The 14,407-nt window shown below is 47.3% G+C and overlaps 1 protein-coding gene across 6 annotated transcripts in view; it reads left to right on the forward strand.

The window, feature by feature from the left end:
- The window catches only part of Thoc5 (THO complex 5), a 33,875-nt gene extending 20,626 nt beyond the window's left edge, over positions 1 to 13,249 (forward strand). For all 6 annotated transcript variants that reach the window (XM_028758198.1, XM_028758200.1, XM_028758199.1 and 3 more), the window contains 8 exons: positions 1,645 to 1,746; positions 3,107 to 3,203; positions 3,780 to 3,894; positions 5,363 to 5,466; positions 5,581 to 5,668; positions 8,281 to 8,396; positions 9,569 to 9,759; positions 13,058 to 13,249. In XM_028758198.1, coding sequence (XP_028614031.1) covers positions 1,645 to 1,746; positions 3,107 to 3,203; positions 3,780 to 3,894; positions 5,363 to 5,466; positions 5,581 to 5,668; positions 8,281 to 8,396; positions 9,569 to 9,759; positions 13,058 to 13,121 — 877 coding nt within the window. In that variant the 3' untranslated portion in view covers positions 13,122 to 13,249. The remainder of the gene's footprint in view (positions 1 to 1,644; positions 1,747 to 3,106; positions 3,204 to 3,779; positions 3,895 to 5,362; positions 5,467 to 5,580; positions 5,669 to 8,280; positions 8,397 to 9,568; positions 9,760 to 13,057) is intronic.
- Positions 13,250 to 14,407: the final 1,158 nt, after the last annotated feature.

Consider the following 14,407-nt stretch of genomic DNA (forward strand, 5'->3'; position numbering starts at 1 on the left):
AGGTACTTTCTACAATTCCTCGCCCTCCCCTTCCCCCTCTTCCTCTCCCTCTCCCTCCCCCTCCCCCTCTCCCCCTCCCCCTCCGCCTCCCCCTCCCCCTTCCCCTTCCCCTCCCTCTTTCTGTGTCACTGTGTAGTCTTTGCTGGCATGGAACCTGCTATGTAAACTTTCCAACTCACACAAATCTTCCTGCTTCTTGAATTCTTGAAATTAAATTCTAGCTGGGTTGTGTAGAAAGTTCCAGGCTAAGATACTAAGATACATAGTAAGACCCTATCTCGAAAAGAATAAGTAAGTTTAGAGAAGTAGAAATGCTAAGTATACTCTTAAGTAACGACATTACTCACTGAATTTGTCAAATAACTACACCATGCCCTACAGATGTATATATAGTCTTTCCAGATGTACAATATAGAGAAATTACATCATCAAGGACCTGTGCTCGGTGTCCAGCTCACTTATAAAAACTTATTTGCTTGTGTAAAATTATTGCTGTAATTATTTCAGTCAGTATTTCTATTCAGAACTTCATAAATAGTAATAATCTCCTTCTCCAAAGTAGTGCCCGGCTACCAGATAACTTATATGTGTGTCTGTGTGTATATGTGCAGATACACATGTGTGGAGGCCAGGGGCTCTTCCTCAGCCAGTCTCCACCTTACTTTTGAAACAGGTCTCACTGAACTTGGAGCCTGCAGATTCAGCTAGACTGGTTGGCCAGAAAGCCCAGGGATCCTTCAATCCCACCTCCTCAGGGATAATAGGTGTGTGCTGTTGCATCTGGGTTTTTATTTGGATGGTGGACATTGAACTCAGGTGACCATGCAGTGCAGCAAGCACTTTACTGAGATATGTTCTCAGTTGCACAATATAGTTCTGGAAGGGATAATTTTAAGAACAGTAAAACAAAACAAAATACTAAAGGCTCCTGCTCTCAGGGGCCAAGGAGATGGCTTCTTAGATGAAAGGATTGGTACCTTAGCTCAGTGACCTGAGCACAGTTCCCAGAGCTCCTGTAAAAAACTAGCTATGATGACTTGCCCTCAGCCTGGATTCCTTGGAGTATACTATACAAGGCAGAAGCAGAGAGACCTTCCTCAATAAGATAGAGGACAAGAAGTGACTACTGAAGGCTGTCTTCTGTGAGCCACAGTACATATATGCACACAGAATAAAGAAAAATGTTCTTTCTGATCAGAGAGTGTGACTTGAGCTTCGATGTCCCACTTTTAAAGCTTTGAGTTTATACCTTGAGAAATGGGATGATATAATCCTTTCCGTTGACAAGGTTTGTGAAGAGTCACTGGCTTGAACCACATAACTGGTTTGACTCGCAGGAAGCATTCAGTGAAAGATGATGGTAGAGGCAGGTATGTTGGCGCACACCTTTAATCCCAGCACTCAGAGGCAGGCAGATCTCTGCGTTTGAGGCCAGCCTGGTCTACAGAGTGAGTTTCAGAACAGCCAGGGCTACACAGAGAAACCTTATTCCCCCCCTCCCCAAAAAAAAAAACACCACCAACAACAAAAAGACGGTGTTTGAAATCCTGAGAGCTGAGTGGTACATTGTCACTCTCCAATCCCTAGGTCTACTCTAAGGCTCTATATTGGCCAGCATTCTCACTGCAGTCTTTTCTTTTGCAGAGACTTATTGTCCCCTGACTCAGTCTTGAGCTGCTTGTATCCGGGAGATCATGGAAAGAAAACTCCAAATCCAGCCAATCAGTATCAGTTTGATAAAGTTGGGTAAGTAAACAGAGTTTCAACTTTCCCTGATTCTGTGGCTGTATCTGGTAGTTCAGGCCAAGCTGGAGACCTATTAAGGCCAGAGGCCACCCAGAGGACCTTGGGGCTGGAGGAGACATCTTCTTGTTCTTACATAGAAGGCACAGGGATGTCATGAAAAGATGAAAGCTTGGGAAGTGTAGGGAAACTAGTGTTAGGCATATGGCTCTGTGGTACTATCATGGGGTAGATCCCTAGTACCACAAAACAAAACAAAAAACAGTATCAATAATAAAATGTATGGAAGTAGCCTGAGGTGACTTGTGAAGATGGGTTACTAATCTCTTGTCCCAGAAACCCTACAAAATTATGCAAATAAAGACATTTAAATCTTCATTTTCCCTTTACAAAGACCTGTGAAACTGCCCAGGCCATCAAGGATATGCATATCTGTAAAGAGTCTGAAAGATGTCACTTTAAATAAACGGTGGGTGCCATCAGGCCGTATACCGTGGGCTCAGTGGGTATATCTAGGCCCGGCTGTGGGCATTGGACACACGGTCAGTGGCCAAAGAAAGAGTGTTGAATGTTTGCTCCACATGCTTAAAACTGCAGAGCAGTGCTGAGTGTATGGGCTTAGATGTAGATCCTCTATCATTGAACAAAGTGCGTAAGACGTGCAGATGACATTACAGAGCCCATGGCCAGATGAACCTGTACACAATTCCCCCACACTGTGATGGGCCTTGAAGAAAAGGAACAAAGGGTTCCAAAGCCTGGAGAGGATGCTGCACAGAAGAAAAGATATCCCCGAAGAAACAAAAAGGGAATAAATTCAGCATAAGTTCAGATAAAAGTACAAATAATCAAAAACAATAAAATGTCTGCATTTAGCCAGGCAGTGGTGGCGCACTGCCTTTAATCCCAGTACTTGGGAGGCAGAGGCAGGCAGATTTCTGAGTTCGAGGCCAGCCTGGTCTACAGAGTGAGTTCCAGGACAGCCAGGGCTACACAGAGAAACCCTGTCTCGGAAAAACAAAAAAACAAACAAACAAAAAAAAGTCTGCATTTGAGTTCTCTTGAGTGTTTGAAATTTAAAAGCCGGTTTGCAAGTAGGTAGCGCAGTGAAAAGGTCAGTATACTGCCGTTTTGAGATCTGTCTTGTAACAAAAGGTTTCCAAGGCAAAAAAAAAATATTGGATATAAATTCCAGGGAGTGATCATACGCAGTTAGGGAGAGTCAGCTTGGGACTGGGATGCAGGGAGGACTGTACCCTGGGGCCGTGCAGGGTGCAGGAGGAGCACCTGGTGTGAGGACGCCGCTCCTGAGCGGCACTCCCAACTCATACCATGACTTTATTCTGTCTTGTTTGTTTTCCAGCATCCTGACTTTGAGAGACTATGTACTTGAGTTAGGTCACCCCTACTTGTGGGTACAGAAGCTGGGTGGTCTCCACTTCCCCAAAGAGCAGCCCCAGGTGAGTATTCTGGCCCTGCCTCCTCGGCAGAGGGACTGGACCTTCCCTCTTCCTGGACACATTATAGAAAGGCCTCTGATAACTTCATAGGGTTTTGATCTAGTAGAATATTGTCTTTTAAGGCTGTGATCTGACCTCCGTTTAGGGCCTCGGGGCACTAAAGTCCCTACCTAGTCTTCAAGTGTTGAAATGACTTGGCCTTCCTTGGGAGCTCTGTAGCCATCTAAACCAGTGGTGTCTTGGTCTTGCCCCAGATACGACACAGCTACAGCTTTTTGCTGCCCTTGGACTTATTTACAAGGATGCTTCAAATGAGGATGGGCAGAGTCCTGGACAGACACCTTAGAAGCCTGCCTGTTCTCAGAAGCTGGCTACAGATTCATGGGAACCCTGATATCTTGTGTTTTTGCCAGGGCTTAGCATTTTACAGGCTATGGTGGGCAAATTCTGCCATTCCCAAACAGCACCTGCCTTAGGACATGGCTGTGCAGTCTGACTGGTCCCAGGGGAGATGGAAATCCCTGGAGGAAGGGAAGGGGGCTCTCACATATATCCTTCATTGTCATCCACTACTAGCACACAGTGATGGCTGACCACTCACAGAGTGCCAGCCACATGGAGACCACCATGAAACTACTGAAGACAAGGGTACAGTCTCGCCTGGCTCTCCACAAACAGTTCGCATCTCTGGGTAAGCTGGGGCAGGGACTAGGGCCTGACAGCCACTCCGGCAACGTACGAACAGAAACCACATCCTTTTCCTCAGAACCTGTAAATCCTCATTACAGATCAAAGAGACCTGTGTTCCTGGCTTTACTGAGCATTGGATGGTAGGGCGAGGCGGGGGGGAGGGGGGTGGGGGGGGGGAGAGCTGCAGGCCCAGTCAGAGGTCTGAGCTCCCTATAGACTCATCTGTTCTATGTCAGCCCTCCCAGAGGACACCAAAGCCATTGGCCCAAGTTCACAGGTTCTTCAAGGCAGCATATCCTAGGTGCATGTATCACAGATCCATATGCACTTGGCAGGTATTTAGTGAGAGTCTAATTCATGCTAGTACCCCGTATAGCCTGAGAGGAGGAACAGTGGGCTCCTGTATTCACTGAGCTCACATTCTGCTCACTGACTGTAGTTATGTGGGGTCACCCTATTACCCTTTCTCTAAGACCTGCTGAGCAAATGCTTCCAAGTCCCGCTGAGCCCCCTGGAGTTTCTCCTAAGCTCCCAGGTGATCATGGTGAACCGCTGACTAGGTACTGGCCACATGGCTTCTTTGAGTTCATTCAGTTAAAACTTGATGGGTATTTACAAGACACTTGTAGGGTAGAGGTAAGGTTTTGGAGGGAGTCGGATCTTTTTTGGTACTAAAGAATCACTGTCTGTTGGGTGTTGGTGGCGTAGGCCTTTAGTCCCAGCACTCGGGAGGCAGAGGCAGGCGGATTTCTGAGTTCGAGGCCAGCCTAGTCTACAGAGTGAGCTCCAGGATATCTAGGGGTACACAGAGAAACCTTGTCTCAAAAATAAGATAAAATTAAATAAGTAAATCAAAAGAATCACTGTCGAGCTAGGCATCAGTTTTCCAAGCCCATCTGGACTCGAGCCCTCTTCCTGGCTCCAGGCCAGTTCTTGGGTTCCATGTGGACACTGATCTCCAGTGAGGCTCACACACCCTCAGGCCTTGCTCCCCACTCAGCATTGCCAGCATTGTCAAGGTTGGATGACTGTCATTAGATAGTGTACTTGTGTTGGCATATTTGTTTGTTGAAACACCAGCAGGGAACTGACACAGAACACTGCAGTTGGTTTTTCTGTCAAGGTCAGCTAAGACAAAACAGTCCTCTCGGCTGTTTGATCTAATTAGTAGAGGCACTGTGTTAGTTATGGCTTCAGGGTTCTGTTTTGTTACACATTGTCTGCATTAAGGATAAAGCACCCATGCATGCAGGTGCTGGGTCTGACCCCAGGCACATAGCCCTGCATGAATTGGATATCAGGTTGAAATACCTCCTGGCATGTGATGAGCAGGTACTTCTTGAGCATCAGATGTACTGGACAAGTGGCAAGGCCATCTCAGCCCTTTAGCAAGCCACAGGCAGATGCTACTCCCCCAACTGTGGCACCTGGTTTCCACCCATAATGCCTCCTGCCTTGCTTTCTTTCAGAACATGGCATTGTGCCAGTCACCAGCGATTGCCAGTACCTCTTCCCTGCCAAGGTTGTTTCTCGCCTGGTAAAGTGGGTGATAATTGCCCATGAAGATTACATGGTAGGTAGAACTATAGTCCTGTGACCATGTCACCTCTCAGTTCCTGTCCCCAACCCCTGCCATCAGTGCAGAGGCTTAAAAGGAGCAGCAGCTCACCCTTGGTTCCTGTTCTAGGAGCTGCACTTCACTAAGGACATTGTAGAGGCAGGACTGGCTGGTGACACCAATCTCTACTACCTGGCGCTTATTGAAAGGGGAACAGGTAGGTGATTGCTCTGCTGATCACAGGGTGCTACTCAAGGAGCCTCTGAAGTGTCACACATGCCTGGAAGTTGTCCAAAAGAAGCAAAAAGGTCCTAGAATCCTCCATGGGGATTTACTCACAATAGTAACTAGGGGGCCACCTCTTTGAGTGAGGACTTGTTCTGTGGCACAGCCACAGTTTCCTGTCATTAAATCCTCACAGTGTCACTGGTGGTAGGCTTATCCCTCTCACTGGCTGAGGAAAGTCTGGCCAAGCCAAGGCTAAGTTGTGCTTTCTGTTTGACTTCTTCAGAAGGGCAGGGCTGTTTCTCTGATTGTAAAGATTGGACAACAGTCCCTGTGGAGTCATGGAACCCTGTGGTTCCTTCCTCCTCTGACTCTGATCCTGCCAGGGCCTTCCACAGGGGCCACTGACCTCAGGTATCAGGCTGTTATCCTTCCCCTGCCTCACAGCTAGGAACACTGGTCTGAAGAGGATATCAGTGATCCTTCATTTGTCAGTAGGTTAAGTGATGTAATAGAATTTATGGGCTGGGGATATAGTTCAGAAGTAGAGCACTTGCCAAGCATACCTAAGACCTTAGATTTATCCCCAGTACCACAAAAGATAAGTAAAACAAAATTAGTTTCCCAAAGCTGAAAGCTATATAAAGAAGAGCTTATTTAGCTCGTAAGTTTGTGGGTTTGCTTGTTACTTTTTTTTTTTTTTTGGTTTTTGGTTTTTGTTTTTTCCGAGACAGGGTTTCTCTGTGTAGCCCTGGCTGTCCTGGAACTCATTCTGTAGACCAGGCTGGCCTCGAACTTAGAAATCCACCTGCCTCTGCCTCCCAAGTGCTGGAATTAAAGGCGTGCGCCACCACTGCCCAGCGCTTGTTATAATTTTTATTAAATTTATTTAATGCATGTATGTGCACTCAGGTGTAAGACACACATATGCGCACTCTCAGAGGGGAACTTGAAGGACTCACTTCTTTCCTTCAACCTTATGGGTTCCAGGGATCAAACTCAGGTCATGAGGTGTAGGCGCAGGCACCTTTACCTACTAAGTTATCCTACTGGCCTGTTTGTTTTGTTTTGTTTTTGTTTTTGTTTTTGTTTTGTCTTGTTTTGTTTTGTTGAGACAGAGTCTTATGTAGCTCTAGCTGGTCTAGAACTCTCCAGGCTGGTCTAGAACTCACAGAGATCCATCTACCTCTGAGATGGAAGGCATACATTGCCAGTTTTATTTTTGTCCTTTAGATGAGCTCAGCCTGGCTAGAAACCCATTATGTAGTTCAATCTGGCCTTGAACTCCCAATCTTTTTTTCTCAACCTCCAGAGCACTGGGATTGCACACATGAGCCACTATGCCTAGTATTTGAAGGGTGAAAGTCCCGGGTGACCTGTGATGGTCAGGTGAGGAGCCTCATGATAATGATCACTGGCAGGTGATAATGCAGAGATGTGGAGAAGGCACAGGTGAAAAGGAAGCCAGAGGGAGTCAGGAGCCAAGACTGTTCTATAACAGTGTTCTGGACACTAAGCAGAGTCTCGAGAGAAGTCCCTTAATCCTTTCAGAAGGCAGTTCCTCCTCATCCAAAACCCAACTACCTCTTACTAGAGTCCACTTCTACAGGTTCAACCTAGCAACAGCACAGGGGAACCAACCCAAAGACATCTGGGAGCCAAGGAGAGGGCTCAGTGAGTTCAAGCGCTTGCTGCACAAGCCTAATGACCTGAGCTTGATTCCCAGAGGCCACATCAGCATGTGGAATGGAGTGGAGTGCGTCTCTAATCCCAGCACTCCTAGAAGAAGGGTCATAGGCTGTCACCAGAGGGTAACTTAATATATTGAGCTAGTTTATTCACCGATTATGAATGCAGATTTGATGCCAGGCAGTTTGGTTGAACTCAGTCTTGTACTTTTGCAGCTACTTATTGGTAGAGAAGTTTCTATCAGAGCCTCCCTCTGACAGATGTGATGTGAAAAGCTGGGACCATTTACCACTAGTCAGAGCATGAGGATCAGGAGTTCAAGGTTGTCCTTGATTATATATTGAATTTGGGGCTAGCTTGGGCTATGTGAGACTCTCTCAACAGGAACAACAATTTTTTTTAAAAAAAAAAAAAAGGAAGAAAAAAGAAAGGAGCTTGAGAGATGGCGCAGTGGTTAGGAGCACTGGCTGCTCATCCTGAGGACCTGAGGTCAATCTCCAGCATCCACATGGCAGCTCACAACTGTCTGTGACTTCAGTCCCAGGGATCCAATGCCCTCTTCTGGCTTCCAAAGGGGCTGTATATATGTTGGTGCCAAGATACATGGAGGCAAACAACCAAACACAGGCATATACACACATGCACACAATTTATTTTTTTAATTATGACATTTCTCAAGGTAGCAGGTTTAATCCATTGACAAACACCAGCAAGTAGAACACAATGTTAGAGGACCCTGAGTCACTGTACCTTCCACTGAGGACCTGGTAGCTCAGCTTACGTTCTAAAACAGTCAGTACCAACATGAGCAGCAGCACTTAAGTAGAGCAGGCGTTTGTGTTGGCTCTGGACATGTGACAACCACCACGGAAGGCTGGGTGATCACTGATTTTTATGCCTCTCCCATCTTCTCAGCTAAACTTCAGGCTGCTGTGGTACTGAACCCTGGCTACTCCTCCATCCCACCTGTTTTCCGACTCTGTCTAAACTGGAAAGGGGAGAAAACCAACAGCAACGATGACAATATTCGGGTAAGGCCCACGTGGGTGGCAGGAGAGCAGGGAGAGCCAGAGAGGTGAGCAGTGGCCAGGCCTGCAGCTGCTGAGGCCATAGGCAGTGTGTCGTCAGTCTCAGGACAGGGGCTTACCAGAATTTACAGAACCAGCTCACTGATTCATTTCCCTGAGGCCCACAGCTTCTCCTATGTAGCACTGTTAACTGGAGAAGTGTCTGTGCACCACTGCAGCACCTGACTGGGGGTGGTGAGGAAATGAGGAACAGATAGACACACAGACAGACAGCTGGAATCTGGTAGTCCAGCTTGGCTGGAGAACCCTTAGCCCACTCTACGCCCAGCTTGCTTATTACATGAGGTTGCCCAGGGAAGCAGGGTTACGGATGGTACAGAGATGGATCATGGAGGCAGGCTTAGCCAACCTCAAAAGGAGCAGCCCGTAGGGAGCCATCTCCAGGCTGTACGTATCCAGAGAGAGAAAGCTCTGGTGCACACTTCCTGTACACACCGTCAACATCTACACACAGGTCAGAAGAAAAGGCTTTGGCATTTCTCCTAGCCTCATGTCAGGCAGCAGGAGGCTTTCCCATACTCGTGTGAGTCTGAGGCTAGGGTCCTAGATAGGCCTGTTCATGTCAACACGAATCTTCTCGAGACTTCATGCATTTAATTGCAGCACTGGGTAGGCAGAACAGACAGATCTCTGATTTCAAGGCCAGCTTGTTCTACATAGTAAGTTCCAGGCCAGCCAAGGCTACATAGTGAGACCCTGTCTCCAAAAAAACCAAAAGGTTGTCTTAAAATCTTGTCACTGTGGGCTTCTGTGAGATGGTAAATAAACTCAGAAGCATTATGGAAAACTCAGATTCAGTGAGGGTGCTGTAGCTGCTGCTCAAGGCCGTGCTTCTTGATGGACTTTGTAGCCTGTGGTCACGGAGTATGGCTTCCTCTCCATGCCCGTGTTACTTTTGGTACTCCAAATACTGTGGAGGTATTTGACATGGGAAGGTGGGTGGTAATCAGGAGGAAACGGGGTCTGTGGACAAGGCTGTGACACAGCTCTGTGTATACAGCTCCTGTGCAGACACCAGCTGTAGCTCTTGTGGGGCCATCAGGTAAAAGCATGGCCAGCGTGCTCACCCATACTGAGGAAGCAGATGCTGAGGTGCTGGCTTCCCTCCCACACAGGCTATGGAGAGTGAAGTCAACGTGTGCTACAAGGAGCTGTGTGGCCCTCGGCCCAGTCACCAGCTCTTGACCAACCAGTTGCAGAGGCTGTGCGTGCTGCTGGACGTCTACCTAGAGACTGAGAGCCATGATGACAGTGTAGAGGGCCCCAAGGAGTTTCCCCAGGAGAAGATGTGCCTGCGGCTTTTTAGGTGAGTAGAAGGCTGGGCTCTTGTGACTTCTCATGAGGACACGAACAGAGATGGCAGCCCTCTAGAAGACTAGGTCTAATTGGACAGGGCCTGGCACAGAGACCATCTGTCTTTGTAGCAGAAAATTCTGCTGCAAGATTTCCAGGAAGAACTTGTTTTCTCCTTCCTGAGACTTCCCTGCATCTGTAGCCTGGCTCACCTGTTCTTGGTCACCAACTGGAGCAAGCCACCAAGGAAATTGCACTGAGCCATGCCGCAGAGCTTTGGCTGAGTGTGGATTGTTTTTCTGTGGGAAACAGCAGGGCCTGTTTACTTTTGGTATCCAAGCGAGCACTTAAGGTAGTGCATCCCCACTGTCCCTGGTGAGTTCACTGGCATCTAAGTCCCTTGGTGAGACTCAAGACAGTGGGCAATCAGGCCGCATAGGGGGAAAAAAACTCCAAAAACCAGCTCTTGTAGAAGTCAGGCAGGTGGGCATGCTAAGGACCGAGCAGTCCATTGCAGCACGAGTCCTGATTATTAAACAATACCATGAACCAGGGCAGCAATAATAATAATAATAATAATAATAATAAAATAAGGCTGAAGCGGGGGCGTGAGACCTTCTCTAGAGCTCAGGCTGACTCGGATAATTTGTGTAAAGTTCCAGATGACTCCTGCTCCATGTTTGAGGCCTGGAGTATGCGCTTGGCATCTTGCTGTTTATAGTGTGTGGACTTGCAGTACCTTAGACTAGTTTTCCATTTTTATGGGTATTAGAGTTTCTTTCCTGTTCAGTCCTAATGTGTTTGTTTGTTTGTTTGTTTGTTTGTTTGTTTGTTTTCAAACCCCTAGAGATTACTTCTTAGTCTCTCTTCTGTTTTAGACAAGGGGATAAAGAAGAACTGTGTTTGGATTATCTTTATAATCTCTCAGGCCTGGTGTCATGACTGATGCCTATAATCTTAGCACTTGGAAGCTGGAGGCAGGAGAATTGCCATGAGTTCAAGGCTAGCCTTGGCTATAGAATAAACAAAACCAAAAAAGTTCCTCACCTTGCTCTCAGTCTTACTCTTGTGAAGCCAGTGGTAACATATAGGACGGTGTCTCAGCATTGTCCCTCTTGTCTGGCACCGATGCTGCCCTGGTTCATGGCATTGTTTAATGATAACCAGAAATGCCCCAAGTGGCTACAGGAAGCATTGCTGACGACACAGTGCCAGCCTGAGTCTTAGACTCTGCAGTGGACTGTGTGAAGTCTCAGCTCTTCCTACTGCGGCACATTTGCAGGACGGGAGTCCCACACAGCCTGTGCTTGTTTTCTCTCAAATGGTTCCTGGAAGACTCATTTCTTCAAGTGTTGAGCTGGATCCTTGCTGTGGCAGGACTTAGCATCATAACTGATGTGTGGGTTGCAAGGTTCTTGGCCTGGAGTCCAGCTGCTGGGGCTCAGATCATCAAGAGGCTGAGTGCAGGGTGCCACTGGGAACTGGTAGATCCTAGCTGCAGCTTGGACTAGGACTTGGCCACTCGGCCCAGGGGTGCCCCTCTGACATAGGAGGCTTGGTCTGTGAGATAAGGAGTCTCTGTCCCACCTGTGAGATAAGGAATCTCTGACCCACCTGTGAGATAAGGAGTCTGTGTCTCACCTGGGTGATAAGGAGTCTGTCCCACCTGTGAGATAAGGAGTCTCTGTCCCACCTGTGAGATAAGGAGTCTCTGTCCCACCTGGGAGATAAGGAATCTGTGTCTCACCTGGGAGATAAGGAGTCTCTGTCCCACCTGGGAGATAAGGAGTCTCTGTCCCACCTGGGAGATAAGGAATCTGTGTCTCACCTGTGAGATAAGGAGTCTCTGTCTCACCTGTGAGATAAGGAGTCTCTGTCCCACCTGGGAGATAAGGAGTCTCTGTCCCACCTGGGAGATAAGGAGTCTGTGTCTCACCTGGGAGATAAGGAGTCTGTGTCCCACCTGGGAGATAAGGAGTCTGTGTCTCACCTGGGAGATAAGGAGTCTCTGTCCCACCTGGGAGATAAGGAATCTGTGTCTCACCTGTGAGATAAGGAGTCTCTGTCTCACCTGGGAGATAAGGAGTCTCTGTCCCACCTGGGAGATAAGGAGTCTCTGTCCCACCTGGGAGATAAGGAGTCTGTGTCTCACCTGGGAGATAAGGAGTCTGTGTCTCACCTGGGAGATAAGGAGTCTCTGTCTCACCTGGGAGATAAGGAGTATGTGTCCCACCTGGGAGATAAGGAGTCTGTGTCTCACCTGGGAGATAAGGAGTCTGTGTTCCACCTCCCAAGGAGCACACACTACATGTGTTAATGGTGAAATTAAACTAAAATGGAAAAGGGTCAGCACAATACAAGCTGGAAAAGAAGATTTTAATACCCTTCAGCCACTGGAGAAAATTAAAACTTTCCTTATCTTTTCTGCACTCTGCAGCCCACTCACATATGTCTTAGTTCCTTTTTTATTGTGATAAAAACACCATGACCAAAATGAGCTTGAGAATGAAAGGGTTAACCCCAGTTTACAGTTAGAGTCCTTCATGAAGGGCAGGCAGGGCAGCATCTGAAGCAGAGCCCATGTGCTCAACGGCTTGCTCTCCATGGCTTGCTCTCCACTCGATTCTTCCCATTAGACTCTGAGTTGTGTCAAGTTGAGAAGAAAACTGTCCTATACACATACTGTCTTAGCCCAAGTCCCAGAGTGCCACCTGTTCCTGCTTGTTGGGTGTCAGTCATAAACAGACAGAGAAGGGCAAGGACAGAGCCCTTTTGTAGATGTTTGTCTTATGGAGCTCTGTAGCTCATGTCCCTCTGTGAGGTCTTTTCTTGAGGACCCAGAATTACTGCTAAAATCTTCACAGATCTTGGCCTGCCTGGCCATGACTTGGCCTTCCTGGAACAAATAGGCTTTGGTGTCAGCTCTCTGGTTGTGTTCCGTTGCTTCCTGGCCATGAACTATTGTGCACAATGTTGCTTCCTTTGCAATTGTAGAAATTAAGTGTTTGTTGATAAAGTTATAAGCAGTGATCCAAAACATGTTTGGGCACTGGGCACTGTCCCCAAAATGTCTGATTAAGGGATCCTGCAGGTTTACACGTTTGTAATTGTAAGCACATAGAGACACTTTTACAAAGATGGTGTCACTCCTTCACCAATGTGGTCTGGTTTCTCACTGTGTCCTATGCCTGAACTATGCAGCTCTGACTCCCCCAATGACAGCTACATGGCATTCTCTTGTGAGTGAACTGTAATTTATTTTATCAGCCCAGAAGGCATGCTATTAACTGCTCTCCCTCTCGTTTCTCTAGGGGTCCAAGTAGGATGAAGCCGTTTAAATATAACCATCCTCAGGGATTCTTCAGCCACCGCTGACTTCCCCCTCTACTTGTCATCCCCCAAAGCCCTGCCCTGGCTCCTGGGTATCTGCTTTTTGCTTTGGCCACATGTGGTTCTTGATATTTTCCAAAGACACCAGCTAATTAAAATGTCAGCTGACCAAATGGCCTCTGTTTGTAGCTCCTTGGGCAGTCTGGAAGAGCAGGTGGGACCACAGCAGCATGAAGACTTTCTGGATGCGGTTTTTAAGGGTGGCTGAGAAATGTAGGATGTAGCCTGCTCCTCCACACCTGCCCTGTGTCGTTTTGTAGCACAGAGCATCCTGGTACTTCTCACCTAGAGCTCTACTGATTGGGAAGTTGTCAGAAAAGCCCATGTCAGTAGATCCAAATACTCCTTTCTCAGCCTTCATTCTTTGTGCAGACCTGTCTTTGTCCCTTATGGCTTAAGTCTTGGCAGCTTGATGTTTTAAATGTCCAACATTGCAACACCATTAAATAGAGAACAGATAGACACCCTAGAAAATAATTCTAAATACTTGACGTTTCCCTGGTTAATGAGACGGGTACTGAGGAGTCATGCAGAACAGTGGTCAGTGATGACACTCCTGTCATAGCAAGTGACTGAGGCTGGGGTCATATACAAGCATATCTGTGCTCAGAACCTGAGCACAGCAGGCTTAATTAGCACTTTTGGATAGGAGCGTGAGACCATAACACTTGAGGCTCTTTGGGACAGTGATTTGGTAAGTGTCTTTACTTCTAGGACTTTAGAGGTGGGGACAGGCAGATCTCTGAGTTCCAGGCCATCCAGAGCTTCACAGTAAGACCCTATCTCCAAAAAAAGATAAGAATGTTGGGAAAATGTTTGCAAAATTATCTCCTCTGGGGTCCAGGAGGGAAGCTCAGTGTAGACTACTTGCCTTGTATATCGAAGGCCTGGGGGTGCAGTCCTCAGCGCACAAAAAGAAGAGCCCTCCCTGTCCTGATGATCCTTGGACACTTGTCTGAAAAACTCTGCTCTCTTCCCCAACCAATAATAAATTCACAGTTGAGCTTACGAAGTGAAGACAAGGCTGAGAATGTTGCTCAGTGGTGGAGCACATGCAAATGGTGTTATTCCTCAGCCAAAAAGTAAAGAGAGAACCAAGATACAAAGTAGAAAATATTTCAGAATTATTGAGCGGCATTTTGGAGCACGCCTTTAATTCCAGCACTCGGGAGGCAAAGGCAGGTGGATCTCTGAGTTTAAGGCCAGCATGGACTACATAGTGAGTTCTAGGACAGCCAGAGTTATGTAGAGAGACACTGTTTCAAAAACCA

The sequence above is a fragment of the Grammomys surdaster genome, unplaced genomic scaffold (genome assembly GCF_004785775.1).
Source record: "Grammomys surdaster isolate TR1022 unplaced genomic scaffold, NIH_TR_1.0 126187, whole genome shotgun sequence".
Classification (NCBI taxonomy): domain Eukaryota; kingdom Metazoa; phylum Chordata; class Mammalia; order Rodentia; family Muridae; genus Grammomys; species Grammomys surdaster.